Genomic DNA, 20557 nt, shown 5'->3' with positions numbered 1-20557 from the left:
TACAGTGATCAGTGCTAAAAATATGCACCGTCAATATCTAAATATGCAATGACAGTGGCAAGAAAGAGGTTAACACCATGGGGGCAATCAAGGGGTTAAATGTGTCCTTAGGGGGTGCTTTCTAACTATGTGGGGGGATGGATGACGGCTCACGCAGACGCAGTTTCTGGCCGTCGCGCGCCGGAATGTCCCCGCAGGTCGGGGGCGGACTTGATGTCCACCGGTGGCCCTCTCCTCCCCCGTATCCTGACCTGCCAGGTTGTGTGTCCAGATAAGGGTCTGGTATGGATTTTGGGGAGGGGACCCCTACGCTATTTTTTTAGTTTTTTATTTTGCGGTGAGGAGAGGCAGAACAGGGAACTGCCTATGTAAACAAGGTGGATCCCCATTCTGACATGACAGAGATCTACTGTTCCCAGTGATCAGGAGCAGCAACCTCTGTCATGTCCTAAGGCAGCCCACCCCTCCCCCCTTCAGTTGGAACACACACTAGGGAATGCATTTAACCCCTTGATTGCCCCCTAGTGTTAACCCCCCTTCCCTGTCCATGACATTATTATTAAAGGTATTACCTTTTGTACCACCACCCCAGATTTCCACCATTACTAGTACAAAAAATAATAATAAAAGTCCCTAAATCTATCCCATAGTTTGTAGGCGCAACAACTTAGGCGCAAACCAATCAATATACACCTATTGCGATCTCTTTTCTTTTTTTTTTTTTTACAAAAAATCTGTAGAAGAATACGTATCGGCCTAAACTGATGAATAAATGTGTTTTTATATATATTTTTGGGGGAAATTTATTATAACAAAAAGTAAAAAAAAAATGTTTTTTTTTTCTTCGAAATTGTCGCTGTTTGTTTATAGTGCAAAAAATAAAAACCGCAGACGTGATCAAGTACCACCAAAAGAGAGCTCTATTTGTGGGGGGAAAAAAAAAGTACGTTCATTTTGTTTGGGTACCAGGTCGCACGACCGCGCAATTGTCAGCTAAAGTGACGCGGTTCCGAATCGCAAAAAAGGGGCTGGATATTAAGGGAGGGGGGGGGTAAAACCTCCTGGGCCTGAAGTGGTTAAGTAGCCGTTCCAAAAGTTTTTTATTGAAAAGTTTGCAGAACAGAATAAAACGGTATAATGGGAAGTTGCGGACGCAGCCGCCGTGGAATAGGAGAGGGCCCTGCTCAGGGAGCTTACAATCTAAAGGGAGGGTGAGGGGGTACAAAAAGGTAATAGCTGTGGACCCCAAAGCATCCTTCCCATGTTGAGGGCAAGCGGCCTGGTATGGTTTGAGAAGGGGGGGCTGGGCGCTCGCTCTTCCCCCCCCCCCCATATCCTGACCTGCCAGGTTGTGTGCTCGGATAAGGGTCTGGTATCAATTTTGGGGGGAAGGGGGGACCCCGCGCAATTTTTTTTAAACTTGCCACGGGGTTCCCCTTAAAATCCATACCAGACCTGAAGGGCCTGGTATAGATTTGGGGGGGACCCCCGTGCCATTTTTTAAATTTTTTTGCCAAGGGGCTCCCCTTATCCACTTCAATACACTGTGTTATATATACTACACTGCCTGCACTGACTGAGAATAGAGTCTACACTGAATATCTAGTCTACACTGAATGCAGAGTGTATATATATATATATATATATATATATATATATATATATATATATATATATATATATATACTAGACTGTATATGTATATATATATGTATATATATATATATATATATATATATATATATATATATATATATATATATATATATATTAAATACACTGCCTGCACCCCACTAACTAACCTGCCTGCTCAATCTATCTCCATCCACACACTATACACGGCCGCTATGTAAGCAGCCTTATATAGTGTGAAGCGTGGACTTAGTCCCCCTGAGCCATGATTGGCCAAAGGCATTCTCTGCGCCCCGAGACCCCCCCTATTTCGAAGCCTATTAGGGCCTCTGGCTCTAATCAGGAGCTTCAAAAAACACACCCCTGCCTACCCCCACCATAGGAATTCATGTGTCCAGCGTCCTGAAAGGGGCTGGGCACATTGATAAGGAGGGCGACGGGGGTGTTGGGGGGGGGAGGGGCGGCCGCCCCTACATGACAGTATAACACAAAGTCACATGCAAATTTCAAATAGCACAATTCAACCGACCTCAATGGCTCTAATGTGACCTCGGTGCTCAAGCACGAAGGGAAATAGGAATGACTTGTAGTAGGCAGGGGCGTACCTAGGGCATTTGGCACCCGGGGCGGATTATATATCTGGCACCCCCCCAACTTTAAAATGTAAAAACACCCCACTGTGCTCCCTGCATATCTCTGCACCCCCCCCCCCATATCTCTTTGTGACTACTGTATACCCCCTCTCCATAAGTGCACCTCTAGACCCCTTTACATTACACAGCCCCCTGCAGCTCTGGACCTTTTTACATTACACAGCCCCCCACAGGTCTAGACCCCTGCACATAACACAGCCCCCCTCCCCAGCTCTGGACCCCTGCACATTACATAGCCCCCCACACAGCTTTGGACCCCTGCACATTACACAGCCCCCACAGCTCTGGACCCCTGCACATTACACAGCCCCCTACCCCAGCTCTGGACCCCTGCACATTACACAGCCCCCCACCGCAGCTTTGGACCCCTACACATTACACAGCCCCCCCACAACTCTGGACCCCTGCACATTACACAGCCCCCTCACAGCTCTGGACCCCTGCACATTACACAGCCCCCCCACAACTCTGGACCCCTGCACATTACACAGCCCCCCACCGCAGCTTTGGATCCCTGCACATTACACAGCCCCCCCACAACTCTGGACCCCTGCACATTACACAACCCCCTCACAGCTCTGGACCCCTGCACATTACACAGCCCCCTACCCCAGCTCTGTACCCCTGCATATTACACATTGCCCCCAGCTTGGGACCCCTGCAGATAACACATTGCCCCCTCCTTCAGCTCTGGGCCCCTGCACATTGCCCCCCCAGCTCGGGACCCCTGCACATTGCCCCCCACCCCCAGCTCTGGACCCCTACACATTGCCCCCAGCTTGGGACCCTTGCCCATTCCACATTGCCCCCCACCCCCAGCTCTGGACCCCTGCACATTGCCCCCCCAGCTCGGGACCCCTGCCCATTGCCCCCCCCAGCTTGGAACCCCTGCACATTACACATTGCCCCTCACCCCCAGCTCTGGACCCCTGCACATTGCCCCCCAGCTCAGGACCCCTTGCACATTGCCCCTTCCTACCTTACTGGGGCATGCATGCAGAGGGAGAGACACAGCAGCACAGAACAGAAGGACCGGAACTGCTGGAGTTAAAATGCTAATGATTGGTTGTTATGACCACCTAGCAACCAATCACCTGCTGGTTAACTTAAAAAGTTAAGTCCAGCAGTTGCCGTCCTCTCTCCAGCTCCGCTCACTGTCTCTCTCCCCTGCTATGCGGTGCAATGTGAAAGCGGTGGCTGGCCCTGGGTGTCAGCCACCCGGGTACGGTCTGCATACAGGCACCCCACGCACCTCGTCACAGCTCACCTCTCCCTGCCCTGGATGTCACATCGCCACCACTGCTGCCTGTCACCCAGCTTCACTCGCGGAGGGCAGGTGGTGCCGAGCTGACCCCCTCCCCATTGTGTGGCACCCGGGGCGGACTGCCCCCCTCGCCCCCCCCCCCCCCGTTGGCACACCACTGGTTGTAGGTCAGCCTGTTTCCCTAAAATCCTGAAATCACAGGCCCAGATGGTAAACACGTAGTACAACAGGAAAAAGCGTGAATTATCAACTTTAGGCTTAAAGTTAGAGTTCCTCCTTAATGAGTATGAGTGTGGTCACTGAGTCAGGGCTAAATGAAGAAGAAGCGGGGAAGTCCTCACAATGGAGATGTCTGGTATGTTCCGCTATCTATTTAACGTGTGTTTCAAATATCCTGGCAAATGGGTTAAAGATAATCCCTTTCAGCAGGGTGAAACCACTAATGCAAAGGGGGTCCCCTCACAGAGCTTGATGAAATGAGCAAAGTAAGGTGTCTGCATGCAGTGTCCCTCTGTATCTGTATTGTGGGCAGTGTTCATTGTGGCAGCAAATTTCCAATTTTGTTTTAGTCTTTTGAGTAAAAGGCCATTTTAGTCATCTGAAATTGTTTTAGTTTTAGTCGTATTTAGTCTACTAAATCTGCAGTACGTTTTAGTCGACTAAAATTATTTTAGTCAACTAAAATAAAATATGCTAAGTTAAATTGTAATGCATTATTTAAGCATTTCTCTAGAATGTCCAAACTCATTATATACTCCTGGAGTAAAAAATGTTAATATGTTATTATTTATGGCATTAAAGAGGAAGTAAACCCTGATGGGTTTACTTCCTCTTTCATTCCCTGCAAAGGTAAAGCATAATGGACTACTATGCATCGTATAGTAGCCCATTATGTGTCACTTACCTGACACAGGAGCCAGCGAAGTCGCCGCTGTCCCCTGTAGTCCGCCGCATCCATCTTGCTGGTGGCGTCTCGCAGCTCCGCCGCTGTCATTCGGCGAAGCCGCGATGACGTCACTCCCGCGCATGCTCCATTTTTGGAAATGCCGCGCTCAGTGCGCCTGCGCGCCGCTGTCTACGGCGCATGCGCTGTAGACAGCGGTGCCCGTTTTCGGGCAAATATCTCCTAAACCATATAGGTTTAGGAGATATTGCTTGGACCTACAGGTAAGCCTTAATCTGAGCTTACCTGTAGGTCAAAGTGGTTTGTAAGGGTTTACAACCACTTTAAGGTTTGAACAGATACAGATTTAGCCACTCAGTCTGAGGAGGCCTGTAATGATGCACAGTGCTCTGGACAGTGGTCTGAGAGGGCAGTAATGCTGCACAGTGCTCTGGACAGTGGTCTCAGGAGGCCTGTTTTTGGTTAATTCTCCTTTAAGGGGGTGTGGCAGGGGGCGTGTCCTATGCCTACATACGTTTGTTAGTAGGTGTCCCTCGTTCCCATCTCAAAATGTTGGGAGGTATGCTGTTATGCACAGTGCTTTGGGATGATGGTCTGAGAGGCCTGTAATGCTGCACAGTTCTGGATGGTGGTCTCCGGTCTGAGGGGAAGCCTGTAATGCACAGTGCTCTGGATGCCGGTGGTAAGAGGAGGCCTGTAATGCACACAGTGCTCTGAGAGGGCTGTAATACACAGTGATCTGAGAGGGCTGTAATGCACAGTGCTCTGATTGCTGGTGGTAAGAGGAAGCCTGTAATGCACACAGTGCTCTGGAAGGGGTCTGAGAGGGCTGTAATGCACAGTGCTCTGGACAGTGGTCTCAGGAGGCCTGTAATACACAGTGCTCTGAACAGTGGTCTCAGGAGGCCTGTAATACACAGTGCTCTGGACAGTGGTCTCAGGAGGCCTGTAATACACAGTGCTCTGGACAGTGGTCTCAGGAGTCCTGTAATACACAGTGCTCTGGACAGTGGTCTCAGGAGGCCTGTAATGCACAGTGCTCTGGACAGTGGTCTCAGAAGGCCTGTAATACATAATGCTCTGGACAGTGGTCTCAGGAGGCCTGTAATACAAAGTGCTCTGGACAGTGGTCTCAGGAGGCCTGTAATGCACAGTGCTCTGGAAGCCGGTGTTAAGGGGAGGCCTGTAATGAACACAGTGCTTTTGACAGTGGTCTGAGAGGGATGTAATGCTGCACAGCGCTCTACATTTTTATACATTGAACCTCATTTGCCATGTAGTTGCCCACCCCATTAATTTGTTCAGATCTTCTTACAAGGTTTCCACATCCTGCGGTGAAGTTATTGCCCTGCTTAGCTTAGTATCGTTCGCAAATACAGAGATTGAACTGTTTACCCCACCCTCCAGGTCGCTTATGAACAAATTAAATAGGATTTGTCCCAGCACAGAACCCTGGAGGACCCCACTACCCACCCCCGACCATTCTGAGTAGTCCCCATTTATCACCACCCTCTGAACTCGCCCTATTTCTAATTCTGTCCTCTGTTGGCTATGAGGGTGCTTCCTGTGATGTGTCATGAGGATAAACACTGCAGATTTGGTTACTGAAGTGAAGACTGTGGAGCAGAATAAATTCAATACCTTCCCCATCTCCCCATCCTTTGTAACCAGATGTTCTTCCTCATTCTTTATGGGGTCAATATGGTCTGTCCTCTCTTTTTTACTGTTTATATACTTAAAGAATTTCTTGTGATTTTTTTTTTGCTCTCCTCTGCTATGTGTCTTTCATGTTCTATCTTAGCCGTCCTTATTGCACCCTTACATTTCTTGTGGCATTCTTTGTAAAGTTGGAATGCTGATGATCCCTAAGCCTTGTATTTTTTGAAGGCCGTCTCCTTAGCTTTCATATGCATTTTTATGTTGGAGTTAAGCCATCCAGGACTTTTATTAGCTCTTTTTTAAATGTATTTCCTATTGGGGTGCACTGGCTAATGCCTATATTTAATATGCTCTTAAGGCAAACCCATCTCTCCTCCGTGTTCTTTGTTTCTAAGATTTTATCCCAATTTATATCTTCTAGCAAGGTTTGTAGTTTAGGAAAGTTGGCTTTAAATTCAATGTCTTTGTGTTCCCCTTGTTTTTCCTATTTGTGTAATTTATACTGAAGCCAATTGACCTGTGATCACTGTTTTCTAAATTTGGCCTCTTTTTTCCATATCCGTGATCAGGTCTGTATTGTTGGTAATCAGTAGATCTAGTAAAGACTTGTTTCTAGTTGGTGCGTCTGCCATCTGACCCATGAAATTGTCCTGCAAGACATTTAGGAACTGGCGATCCTTAGACGAATGTGTGGTTCCCTCTACCCTGGATAATTAAAATCCCCCATTATTATGATAAATATGGTCCAGGAGGGGGGGGGGACATTGGCTTGCCCCCCCTTCCTGGCCTGCCAGGCTGCTTGCTCGGATAAGGGTTTGATATGGATTTTGGTGGGGGTACAAAGCCTTTCAAGGGCTATAACATTCCTTTTTCATCAGTGTGTAGGTGGAGTGCACAGTGGTGGCAATAATTCACAGAGGTGGGTGCAATTAAGAGATTGTATTGAAGCAATGCCAAAGTTCACAACAAAACCCAGAGGGAAGACCGCCCAACCGGGTGCACTCACAGTCTTCAGCAATGTGAATGGAGTGATGCTCAGTGATACTCACTAACCACTCCTCTATAGAGGGCAGAATGCACCCTGGCTGTCTCGTGCCCAATTGGGAAGATGTCCAGAGGAGTCACAGATGCTACACTTTCCCTCCTCATCAGGAATCTTTCCCTACCACAAACATTGTCCCTAACAGGCGGGATACCATTCCCTGCACTGCCCACTCGTGAAATGTGCACTAAATCCAGGAGCCAGGGCCTTAAATAGGTTCTGTCTGACTCAAGATGGCTGCCATAGTCACATGAGCTAGCAGCATCCAATAGGATAGCTTTCCCAGTGACCCAGGAAACCATAGAGAAACCCTGTTCCTCTTGAATTTCTCTCCAACAACAGTGCTGAAGCGGACAGCGCCACCTGCAGTGGAAAAAGTAGGCTGCACCTACCTACAAACGCATAACATTCCTCCTTCATCAGTGCTGGTTTTTTGCATTATATTTCTGGTTGATAAAGGGTCAGATTCTTATATCCTCATCTGGTTTGGCTTTTTGTCCTTGTCTTTAGCTTGATGTGACAAAATAAATACACATTAAACTGCTAAACCTTCTGCGTGGCGCTGTTGTTCTCCCTATACATTCTAATGCCGTGTACACACGACCGGACTTTTCGAGGGACTAGGTCCGACGGACTTTCGGCGGAGTTCTGACGGAGTTCTGACAGAGTTCTGACGGACTTTCCGAATGAACGGACTTGGCCACACACAATCACACCAAAGTCCGACGGATTTGAACGTGATGACGTACGACCGGACTAGAATAAAGGAAGTTCATAGCCAGTAGCCAATAGCTGCCCTCGCGTCGGTTTTTGTCCGTCGGACTAGCATACACGCGAGCGGATTTCTCGGTAGGAACTGGGTCCGGCGGAGTTCCGGCGGAAAAATGTTAAACATGTTCCATTTCTAAAGTCTGGCGGATTTTTGCAAATCAAAAGTTAGCTGCAGCCCACACACGATCGAATGGTCTGCCGGAATCGTTCCGTCGGACCTTTGATGTCGAAAAGTCCGGTCGTGTGTACGCGGCAAAAGAAACAATCGACAGCATCAAACTAATAATCAACTAATAACAATTAAAAGCAAAAAATAACAACCATTCATTTACAAACAGTAAGAGCTACTGAGCTACCATCATTAACAACTACAGTAACACTACTACTATCACTAATACCAATATTAACTCCTTCCCGTCCGTGCTATAGCCAAATGACGGCTACAGCGCGGACCTACATTGCCGAGACGCCATCATATGATGCCCTCCCCTTTGCACGTTCCCCACGCAACCCTTGGGGGACGCACGCAGTGCGCTCTGTGATCACAGAGTCAATGAGACTCGGGTGATCACAGATCGGAGTAAGGGGTGGATCCCGGCCCCTTACTACGTGATCAGCTGTCAGCCAATGACAGCTGATCATGTGATGTAAGCAGAACGCTGACAGCGTGAGGAGAAAAAAAATCCCATCACCGGCTTCTGTGAAAGGAACATTGGTCCCAAAAAGGAAGTGGCACAGCCGTCTCATCTGTGCCCACCAGTGCCGCCTGCCAGTGCCACCTGCCAGTGCCCACCAGTGCATATCAGTGCCACCAATCAGTGCCACCTATCAATGCCCACCAGTGGTGCCACTCAGTGTCACCTAGTAGTGCTGCCTATCGGTGTCACCTACCAGTGCCCATCACTGCCATCCATCAGTGCCAGCTATAAGTGCCACCTATTAGTGCCCTTCATTGCCATCTATCAATGCCCTTCAGTGCTGAAGGGGACCAGTGCCACATATCAATGCCCATCAGCGCCACCTCTCAGTGCCACCTATCAGTGCCCACCAGTGCATGTCAGTGCCACCAATCAGTGCCACCCATCAATGCCTACCAGTGGTGCCACTCAGTGCCACCTAGTAGTTCTGCCTATCAGTGTCACCTACCAGTGCCCATCACTGCCACCCATCAGTGCCAGCTATCAGTGCCACCTATTAGTGCCCTTCAGTGTCACCTATCAATGCCCTTCAGTGCCACCTATCAATGCCCATCAGTGTCACACATCAGTGCCACCTCTCAGTGTCCACCAGTGCAGCCTCATCAGTGCCACCCATCAGTGCAGCCCATCAGTACCCATCAGTGCATCCCATCAGTGCAGCCTCCTCAACGAAGGAGAAAAATTACCTGTTTGCAAAATTTTATAACAAAATGTAAAACAGTTTTGTTAAGCGTCAGTGGTGATTAAATACCACCAAAAAGAAATCTCCATTTGTGTGGAAAAAATTCTAAAACTGTCACTTAGGTACAGTATTGTATCACCACGTAATTGTCATTCAGCTGAAAGCTGAAAATTGGCCTGGGCAGGAAGGGGGCGTAAGTGCCCAGTAGGTAAGTGGTTAATATTAATGATAAAAAAGTTTCTATCTTTTGTATTTTATGCACCTAGAAAATGTAACATAGTATCAGGTAAACTCATCTTTGTATGTTCCCAGTATTAGAAGACGCCGATCACGCAGCATTCGGAAATTATATTTGCACTCGGTGCACAATGAGCAAAACAGAAGATCTGGAGATGGAGTCGGGTAAGTCAGAGCTTGGATGGGATCCTGTAGAATGCTGGTTTTGGATGGAGTGAAGGGACAATAGAACCACGAGGACAAATAGAAGAATAGTGCTGGGGGGGTTTAGGATTATCCAGTTGCCTCTGAAGCTGTAAGGTCTAGGAAAGGGCAGAAACAGCAGGAATTTGTCACAAAGGAAGCAACACAAAGAGAACAGGAGGCTTCTTCATACACGTTCATGGTACAGCAGGCACATATCAGGAATATGAAGCATTGGGGTAACAAATGCTTTAAAGGATATCCATTGCTCATTACTGAAAAAAGCCAATCCATTTCAAGGGCCGGAAAATGCCCCCTTCATCAGGGCCTGAAAAAAATATTGGTATATATTGTACTGAGTACGTTTTTTTTTTAACCTGGTGTTAGGCAGCCTTCCAGCTTCTCCTGTCACCTGAGAGTTAAAGGGGTTGTAAAGGTTCATTTTTTATTTTCTACATAGGTTCCTTTAAGCTAGTGCATTGTTGGTTCGCTTACCTTTTCCTTAGATTTGCCTTCTAAATGTTTTTTTTCTTTGTCTGAATTTCTCACTTCCTGTTTCTCCTCAGTAAACTTCTCACCATCATCCGAGCTGGTGATTAGTCAGCCAGAACAGCTTACTGAGGAGGAACAGGAAGTGAGAAATTCAGACAAAGAAAACAAAGAATAAAAACATTTAGAAGGGAAATCAAAGGAAAAGATAAGTGAACCAACAATGCACTAGCTTAAAGGAACCTATTTAGAAAATAAAAAATGAACCTTTACAGCCCATTTAAGATGTCCTAGATGTTCTCATCAGCTTCTGGGTAATGAGTCTACTTGCATACCACCTGAATTTCAGAGCAGGAGGCATCAGCCTGTGCCTCTATGTTGGTGATTGCATTCGTTTCCTGACTCACTGTAGGTTTCCTTGTCTGACACGGCTCTGATATTATCTTGGATTCCCTTGTCGCTGACCTTTGCCTTGTAACTTAATTACTCTTTGGATTGATGTCAGAACTTGACCCTGGATTGTTAACTAGGCTATTGCCACCAACCCTGACCTCAGAACTGTTATTTGTGTAGCGGCCATAACCCGGCCCTGACTGAATGGGCTTACCGATTACCTTCTCCTGGCCTGCTCCTCCCACTGATTGGCTCAGAGAAGGCCGATACCAAAACATCCAACCAGACTTGGTTCTGGCCTGTCATGTGCACCTCACCTTTCACATGACCAGGCAGAACTTCTAAACATAGCCTGGCCAGACTGGTGTTAGGCCTACCTACAATAATTAACCCTCAGAACCTTTATTGTCCTGAGGTCAAAAACTAAATTTGCAATGCATGCAACATTTGATCCCAAATGTCATCCGCTACATTTGTCTTATACTTGCTTGCTACCTTCTCTGACCTTGGATTGTCTTTGGATTCCACTATCAGCTGCTGTCTACTGCCTAACCAGCATTAGGACTACAGGTGCCCTTTCTTGTTTCATCTGGCCAGGAACTATAACATCATGTTCTAAGACCCGAGGGGGAACCAAGTACTGGTAGACCTGCTTGCCTTAAGGGGATGGAGGCTGCTATAGGTAGAAGAAACACCAGCCAGCTGTAGTTCCTGGCCTAAGCATCATGCTGTGTGTTATACCTGGCTGCAGTGGTGTCGCTAGGGGGTGGCTTCTGGTGCTATAGCCACGAATCTGGGGCCCATAGCCCAGGGTCTCTTACCGGGTGCAGGGCTTGAGTCCTGTGGGAACGCATGGGAATGGCATTCCTGTACTTTTCCCACAGCAGGAACAGTGTTCCCATTAGCAGCCGTGTCCTGCAGAACTGCAAACTGTGACAGGCAGTGTGGGTGCGTGGGAAGGGGTGGGTGTCCGTGCTAATGGGGGGACGGGGGCTGTCCACCCCAGTATCACACATTGGGGGGGTGTTATCCCGGTATGCCCATCCTCCCCTCACTCGGTCCTCCTCCTTTCCAGAGGCCACTGTAACACTGTAACAGTCCTACCTCCTAGACCCAAGTGATAGGTGGAACACTGATCCTATGGTGTGACATGTATTATAGGAGGCGAGGCCTTGTAACAGTGGCTGCTGGGGGAGGAGGAGGAGGACCAAGGGGGGGAGGATGGGCGCACCAGGATATTCAAATCCAGGATCCATTGCTGGGCACTGGTAAGGATGATATTGCTAGGCACTTGTAAAGATGTATTTGCTGGGCACTGGTAAGGATGCATTTTCTGGGCACTGGTAAGGCTGCATTGCTGGGCACTGGTAAGGCTGCATTCCTGGGCACTGGTGAGGCTGCATTGCTGAGCACTGATCAGGCTGCATTGCTGGGCACTGGTAAGGCTGCATTTCTGGGCACTGCTGAGGCTGTATTGCTGGGCACTGGTAAGTCTGCATTTGATGGGCACTGGTTAGGCTGCATTTGATAAGCACTGGCAAGGCTGCATTGCTGGGCACTGGTGAGGCTGCATTGCTGGGCACTGGTAAGGATGCATTTGCTGGGCACTGCTAAGGATGCATTTGCTGGGCGCTGGTAAGGCTGCATTTATGGGCACTGGTAAGGCTGCATTTATGGGCACTGGTAAGGCTGCATTTGATGGCCACTGATGAGGCTGTATTGCTGGGCACTGATGAGGCTGCATTGCTGGGCACTGTAAGGCTGCATTGTATGGGCACTGGTAAGGCTGCAATGATGGGCACTGATCTGACTGCATTTGATGGGCACTGATCAGGCTGCATTTGATGGGCACTGGTAAGGCTGCATTGATGGACACAGATCCAGCTGTATTGATGGGCACTGATCAGGATACATTGATGGGCACTGGTCCGGCTGCATTTGATGGGAACTGAGGAGGGAGTGTCCCAGGGCCTAGCCTGGGGCCTTTGTGGAACCCTGTACAGCTGGATATGCCTTAAGTGGACCTAGCAGCCAGCATACCTCCTGGATCAGCCTCAGACTTCGAGCCTAGCAACCAGGAGCTTCTCAACACACACCCACCCAGGCCACAGCCCTGGGCAGGAAGAACCCCGATCACCTGACTCCTCCCAAATAAATAACCTATCCCAGCATACACAGTGGTTAAAGAAACCCCTGCTGGTTGGCTGAGACAGCCTATTTACCCATCACCTGAATGTATTGTAATCCATCATTTTAATGCCAAAAGCAACAGTGCCACCTATTGACAGAAGAGATAGACTACACTAAAACTCAGACTTAGGACAGAAATCAGTGGATCAGCCTACCAATTAGCCAGGCTAGTTACCACCTAGCACAGCTAGATTTATTAGCAGCCCTATTTAGGACCAGGGTGCTACACCGCTTTGGGATCTAGCCCCAGATCTTTTGTAGACCTAGCAATGCCCTTGACTGGCTGGACAACATCTGTCAGCAGCAATAGGATCAAAAACAGCATATACCTTTCTCAGTCCAGTATACACCAATCTTTTTTCTCAAGCCCTAATAAAGGGGCTGTGCTCTGACCTCTGAAACACAATGAATCTGTAATAAAACCCTTTTTACTCCGTTTTGTAATAACTTTGTGCCTGTACTGTTTCCAGTGTACCGCATGGCCTCCTGCCCTTTTGACCATTGTCAAGTGATATTTTTCTCAGTCAGAGAGTCGGTTGCTGTGACTACCGGTTTTGCAGACTTGCGTGCTTTTTCAAGGCTTGACAAAGCACGCAAGTGTGCGAAACCGGTAGTCACGGCAACACGGCAGCTGGCGTGTCCTTGGGGCTTTCCATGGTCGGTGTCCCTTGGTTGGCAACTGAAGGAACCTAAACCTAAAGCCTAAAGATTATATAGCTCCCGCAGCCTGTCATTACCCCAGATAGAGGTATATCTGGTAGGATATGAGATTTCCAACTATTTTTTAGCTGCATTTGGTATTTTGTACATTAACACTAAGGTAGGCATAGTGGCAAATGAGGTCCACCCCCCCCCCCCCCATTGTCCCCTCCAGTACGTACAGTGGTAACCGACCCCCAAACGCCTGGGAAAATAAGAAAAAGGCAGCCCGGGATGATGTTGCAGGGTCCCATCTCGCAAGATGCTGTAGTTGGGCCGCTAAAAAGTATATCCTTGGGTTTGGTGCCGCTAGTCCCCAGCAATCTCGGGGTACTCCAGTGCTTCCAATTTTATATGAGGGGCTCTCTTTTGCCAAATTAGATATCTAAATATACTATTAATCTTTGCAAATATCCGGAGGGGTATCGAAAACCGAAGAGTTCTGCAAAAAAGTACAGTAACTGAGGCATCCAAATCACCTTTAATAAGTTTCTACGACCTGCTATAAAGAGGGGTAGACCACCAGATTTTGCTTTGACTTTGGAATCTAGAAAGTAGTGGAGCTATATTATCCGAAATATATACGCCTGAGGGAGAGCAGATATAGTTATACCCAAATATTTTATAGATGACACTACATTAAGATGGGACAATGTAGATGGTAACGAATTCCGACTTTAATAAACCTGAATCAAAATCAAAGGCCGTTCCAAGCAAACTGTCGAGGCGGGATCTATGGTGCCGAGAGATATTGAGTGGAGGGTTCAGACTGGCACTCAGAGAGAACCGTTATATCTGCAATGCATTGCTTGAAAACACTTTCTGGAAATCGAAATGTTTTGGAAATCTATATTAAGGTCTCTTTTTATCCTCAGATGAAATGATGAAGAAGGAAACACATGACAATGGTGAGTTTTCATATGATAAGCATCTTCCTCTCTCATCTCTAGCCCCCAAAGGAGTCGCTGTTTCTCCGGTCCCCTTTTCCAAGTCCCAATGACTCTCTGGGCAGCACCACATGTTCCGACACACCAGGATAGAAGGGGGAACATTTATTGTAACATCACACAATAACTCAACATCCAAAGGAATGGAAAGCAGCGAAATAACACTTTAATCAGTAAACAAAAACAGTTACAAAAATACTGTGTGAAAAGAACAAGGGGGCCAATGACGTTACCCCTAATCCCTATACTGAGGGGGGGGGAGTGGTCCTGACTAAGGAGTGATTCAAAGTTTGGAGTCTGATAGTCTCTGACAATACCTCTACCACTGGCCAGTGCTTTGGGACTGAATTCCGGCATTTAGAGTCCCACAAACCTGGGTGTAAGTGCCTAAAATATTGCGCAGAGGGTATGGCCAGCAGCATAGGGTAGAATATAGACAGGCCAGCACAGTATATGGACAGGCTAAGGTAGTAGAGAGACAGGCTAGGGTAACGTATAGACAGGCTAGGGTAGCGTATAGACAGGCTAGGATAGTATAGGGGCAGGCTAGGGTAGTATATAGACAGGCTAGGGTAGTATATAGATAGGCTAGGGCAGTATAAAGACAGGCTAGGGTAGTATATAGACAGGCTAGGGTAGTATATAGACAGGCTAGGCTAGTATAGGGGAAGGCTAGGGTAGTATATAGACAGGCTAGGGTAATATATGGACGGGCTAGGGTAGTATATAGACAGGCTAGGGTAGTATATAGACAGGCTAGGGTAGTATATAGACAGGCTAGGGTAGTATAAAGGCAGGCTAGGCTAGTATAGGGGAAGGCTAGGGTAGTATATAGACAGGCTAGGGTAATATATGGACAGGCTAGGGTAGTATATGGACAGGCTATGGTAGTATATGGACAGGCTATGGTAGTATATAGACACGCTATGGTAGTATATAGACAGGTTATGGTAGTATATGGACAGGCTAGGGTAATACATGGACAGGCTAGGGTAGTATATAGACAGGCTAGGGTAGTATATAGACAGGCTAAGGTAGTATATAGACAGGTTATGGTAGTATATAGACAGGCTAGGGTAATATATGGACAGGCTAGGGTAATATATGGACAGGCTAGGGTAATATATGGACAGGCTAGGGTAATATATGGACAGGCTAGGGTAATATATGGACAGGTAAGGTAGTATATAGACAGGCTAGGGTAGTATATAGACAGGCTAGGGTAGTATATAGACAGGTTATGGTAGTATATAAACAGGCTAGGGTAATATATGGACAGGCTAGGGTAATATATGGACAGGCTAGGGTAATATATGGACAGGCTAGGGTAGTATATAGACAGGCTAGGGTAATATATGGACAGGCTAGGGTAGTATATAGACAGGCTAAGGTAGTATAGGGGTGGGCTAGGGTATAATAGGGGTAGGTTAGGGTAGTATAATGGTAAGCTAGGGCTGTATAGTGATTTTTGAGCATGACACGATATGCAACATGTGGCCATCCAGCAGATCAGCAGCCACTACTAGGAAAAATTATGGACACCCTTTGAATCAGAAATAAGATCGGTGCTTGTAACTCCCCCCACCATTTTTTCAGACGGATTTTGTCCGAAACTGATGTTGCATACACACGGTCGGACAAAGTTGACGGAAAATCCGATCGTGATGATGTCCGTTCGTTATGACGGGACTGCGTTCAGGCTAGTAGTCAATAGCTTTGGTGTAGGAATTTGATCTGAGCATGCGTGGCACTTTGATCGGAATTCTCTACACATGATCGGAGTATGTCCGATCGGAGCATTTTGTCTGAAAATGTTACCAATAAGGTGGAAAACTTGGTCCGTTGGATACTCCGACGGAAACAGTCCGATGGAGACCACACACAGTCGGAATATCCGACAAAACGGTCCGATCGGACACATTCCGTCGGAATCTCCGACCGTGTGTACAAGGGCTTACTCCCACGTCTTCATGTATGTATCTCATTACCATGTTGAATTATCACTTCTGCTGAAATATTCTGCCTTATCCATAACCCCCTCTGTCTATAATTATTCCAGGGACTCCGGCCCCGAAGAACACACAATATTGGGTCGTCCTCATCCTTGTGATTATTATAATGTTCATGTTCCTTATTTTGGTCTTCTTCACAATTCTCCAGTTTATTCAATGTGAGTATCGCTATTACCTCTACCATCTTGGTTTTCTTTACAAAGAATTACCGCTCTAAGGTAATGACTTCTCCCAAAACAGCTGTCTCCACAATCCCACAGGGTGCTGCCTCTGTTTGCAACAGGAACTGAAGTAGAAAAGATGTAGCTGGATAGCCGCACTCCGAATTATTCAACTTTATTTAAAAAATTACTAAGCACCGTGTTCGGTGTGAAACATGTCAGCGGCTGTGCAGTTAGTCTGTTTACCAGTCTAGATGCTATGATTTTAATTATATTTTTGAAATAAAGTTGAATAATTCGGAGTGCGGCTATCCAGCTACATCTTTTCTACATCTTGGTTTTCTTTGCCGGCTGGTGGGAGGGGCGGACAATGTGCTGTACATACCTTCCTGAATACATCCCAGCACCCGGCCTCAGTACTCCTCTCAAGGGCCCTCAGTCCTCATGCAAGAAGTGGGCGGCTCTTGGGAGGAGTAATGTAAATATCAAAATTCCCGGATGGGTGAATGCCAGTCTGGAGAAGTGGGTGTTCCCAAGCAGATTGTATTTGCATGCACACAGCCCTAGGCCCACATGTAATGTTCAGTAGCGATGAGCCGAATGTACCTGGGTTTGGAGCCAAATGGGTTCAGAGAACTGATAGCCGCACTCCGAATTATTCAACTTTATTTAAAAAATTACTAAGCACCATGTTCAGTGTGAAACATGTCAGCGGCTGTGCAGTTAGTCTGTTTACCAGCCTAGATGCTATGATTTTAATTATATTTTTGAAATAAAGTTGAATAATTCGGAGTGCGGCTATCCAGCTACATCTTTTCTACATCTTGGTTTTCTTTGCTGGCTGGTGGGAATGGCGGACAAGGTGCTGTACATACCTTCCTGAACACATCCCAGCACCCGGCCTCAGTACTCCTCTCAAGGGCCCTCAGTCCTCATGCAAGAAGTGGGCGGCTCTTGGGAGGAGTTATGTAAATATCAAAATTCCTCAAAAGTCTGGAGAAGTGGGTGTTCCCAAGCAGATTGTATTTGCATGCACACAGCCCTAGGCCCACATGTAATGTTCAGTAGCGATGAGCCGAATGTACCTGGGTTTGGAGCCAAATGGGTTCAGAGAACTGAAATTTGGGTGATTATTCTGCCTCCCATTAAAATGCAATTTTTTGAATACATAAATCATTAAAATTGCAAAATTATTTTAAGTGGCATGTCGGGGGGGGGGGGATGCCCGCCCGCCCCTGCCTGTGAAGTGGCAAATCTGTATGATGTATACTGGGGGGTCCACCACCACCAGGCCACAGCCCATCACTGGACCATGGCCTCTCTGCAGCTGGGCCCACGAGGCGAGCAGGCTGACGGGTGAGCGGGCCAGCCGGTGGTCGCGTGCAGGAGCGGGCTGGCCGGTGAGCGAGCAGAGCAATAACATCATCTGTCACTGCCCCCCCCCCCCCTCACTCTGGGAGCCATGTGCTGAAAAGCTGGGGAGAGACTGCTAGATCTGCTGTCACTGTTGCCTGCCACCAAATTGCCTTTGCATTTACAAAAATAACAAGCTGCATCTGGTATTTTTTTGGTGGCAGGCAACAGTGGGGAAGCCTCATCCGGTGGCAGGCGAAGTGGAAAATGAAAATCCGCATCCGGTGGCAGGCGAAGTGGCAAATGACAATCTGATTTGAAAGACATCTGTGCGGGTTCATACACAGATGTCTATTGAAATCGCCAAAACGCATGCCAAATCGAAGCCTATTGCCGGCAACAGCAATCCGAATCGGTGCAACGCCGATTTAGCTGCGCCGCACCGATTCCCAAAAGTAGTTTGAAGGAGAAGAGATCTCACCGCTCCAGGAGCACACATGCAGGCTGTAAACTGTCTCTTTGGCTGGGAAGCCACAGGTGCTGGCTATTACCACAGATGAAAAACAAGCTCTGGACTGCAGCACTCTTCAGAAGACCACTTTCTTTTATTGGAAAATCACATCACAACTCAACAAACACAGTGAACAAGGAAAAAATTGCTGACGTTTCGCAGTAGCTGTACAGCTACTGCGAAACGTCAGCAATTTTTTCCTTGTTCACTGTGTTTGTTGAGCTGTGATGTGATTTTCCAATAAAAGAAAGTGGTCTCCTGAAGAGTGCTGCAGTCCAGAGCTTGTTTTTCGTCTGTTGCTAGTGGGAATAGCCAGCACCTGTGGCTTCCCAGCCGAAGAGACAGTTTACAGCCTGCATGTGTGCTCCTGGAGCGGTGAGATCCCTTCTCCTTCAAGCTACTTTTGGGAATTGGTACGGCGCAGCTAAATCGGCGTTGCACCGATTCGGATTGCTGTTGCCGGTAATAGGCTTTCGATTTGGCATGCGCTTTGACATGTCAAATCGGCCCAATGTGAACGAGGGCTTAAGCCTCGTACACGCGATTGGATTTTCCGACGGGAATCGTGTGATGTCAGGCTGTTGGCGGACAATCCGACTGTTTGCACGCTCCATCGGACAATTGTTGTCAGATTTTCCGCAGACGAAAATGACGGATTGGCAGGTTTATAAATTTTCCGCGGACAAATGTCTGTTGTCGGATTTTCCGAGCGTGAGTACACAAGTCCGTCGGACAAAAGTCCAACGTACAAACACGCATGCTCGGAAGCAAGGAGGAGCCGGAAGCGGTCGCTCTGGTAAAGTAGCGTTTCGTAATGGAGAATTAACATTCGTGACGCAGCAAATTATGAAATGTGGAAATGCAGCGCACAATTCTCTTCTTCTATAATGGGATAATAATGAAGCTGCTTTGCTGGTGATACTGATGGAGTTATTATTCCAAACTAATTTTCAAAGGATTTTTTTTTCTAGTGATATCAAGAATAATATTATGTTTTTTTGGTGCAAGTTACCACATCACCATTACCCCGGCGTTTATAAGAACAAAGATACAGCTATGTTGGTGTCCCTTGTCAATTTTACATTGTATTTTTTTTTTTAAATGCAACTGCCGACTCCCCAACTGTCATTTGAAGTAAAACACACAGCCAAGTATTATTCTCCACAATTTTTTTATTGTACATTAAAAAAAGAAAACAAATAAAATCAGACATGCTACCTGCCAGTAGAACTTAACCAAAAAGTGCATTCTATGCATCCAAAAATATAGAAAATATACCAAATCAAATCATTATTATTCAACCAAAAAATAAAATAAAAGCCTCATGCACGTGTCCTGCTTCTTAATATAAGGGGTCACCAATGCAAAGAGTTGGTGAAAGCAGGGGTCCGTCATCCGGAAGATATTTCTGAAAATCATCCGGATTATTCTCCCGGAGCTCCCGCAGCAAAGGCATATGACAGAATTGGTCACCATTAATAAAGCAACCAGACACAAACTGAAAAAAATGCGAAATGAGAAGCGAGAAATGAAAAGAGCAAATCAACACTCACCAAACTTCTACTAACACAAAATTATCAGAAGGAGCCCAAAGGGTGGCGATAAAGAGCTGAAAAACAACGTAGTACATCACTACATTCGTATTTGTTGGCCGACAATTGTGTGTATGCAAGACAAGTTTGGGCCTACGCCCTTCAGACAAAAGTCCATGGTTTTGTGGGCCAACAATCCGATCGTGTGTACGAGGCTTTAGGCCGGGCCTCAAGATGTGAGATGAGGCCGTCAATACATCAGGTGAGATCAATTTTCAATGATTGGCACCATAGCTTGTAGACTCTATAATTCTCAGCCTTGGTTCACACTGACGGCGGGATTGAGCTGAACTCACATGATTTCATACCCGCATGTCAGTCCGACTTCGGGGGGCGATTGCAAAGATATCTGTGCGGGTTGCTGCACTGATGTCTACACAAATCGCACCCAGAAGTTGGCAAAAGTAGTACAGAAGCTACTTTTGGGAATCGGTGAGGTGAGTGAGGGACTTGTATAGCGCTACCTATGCGAACTGAATCGCCTC

At 47.1% G+C, this 20557-nt stretch overlaps 1 protein-coding gene across 1 annotated transcript in view; it reads left to right on the top strand.

Moving 5' to 3' along the window:
• Positions 1-20557, top strand: part of LOC143956879 (uncharacterized) — a 78427-nt gene that overhangs the window by 3376 nt on the left and 54494 nt on the right. The window contains exons 2-4 of the mRNA XM_077467043.1: positions 9618-9707; positions 14372-14404; positions 16503-16613. Of these exons, the coding sequence (XP_077323169.1) occupies positions 9674-9707; positions 14372-14404; positions 16503-16613 (178 nt within the window). The 5' untranslated portion in view covers positions 9618-9673. The remainder of the gene's footprint in view (positions 1-9617; positions 9708-14371; positions 14405-16502; positions 16614-20557) is intronic.

The sequence above is a fragment of the Lithobates pipiens genome, unplaced genomic scaffold, assembly GCF_037356315.1.
Source record: "Lithobates pipiens isolate NorthernLeopardFrog02 unplaced genomic scaffold, aLitPip1_a1.2 Scaffold_44, whole genome shotgun sequence".
Lineage (NCBI taxonomy): Eukaryota > Metazoa > Chordata > Amphibia > Anura > Ranidae > Lithobates > Lithobates pipiens.
Note: the sequence above shows the minus strand (reverse complement) of the source record. Positions and strands in the feature narration are given on the sequence as shown.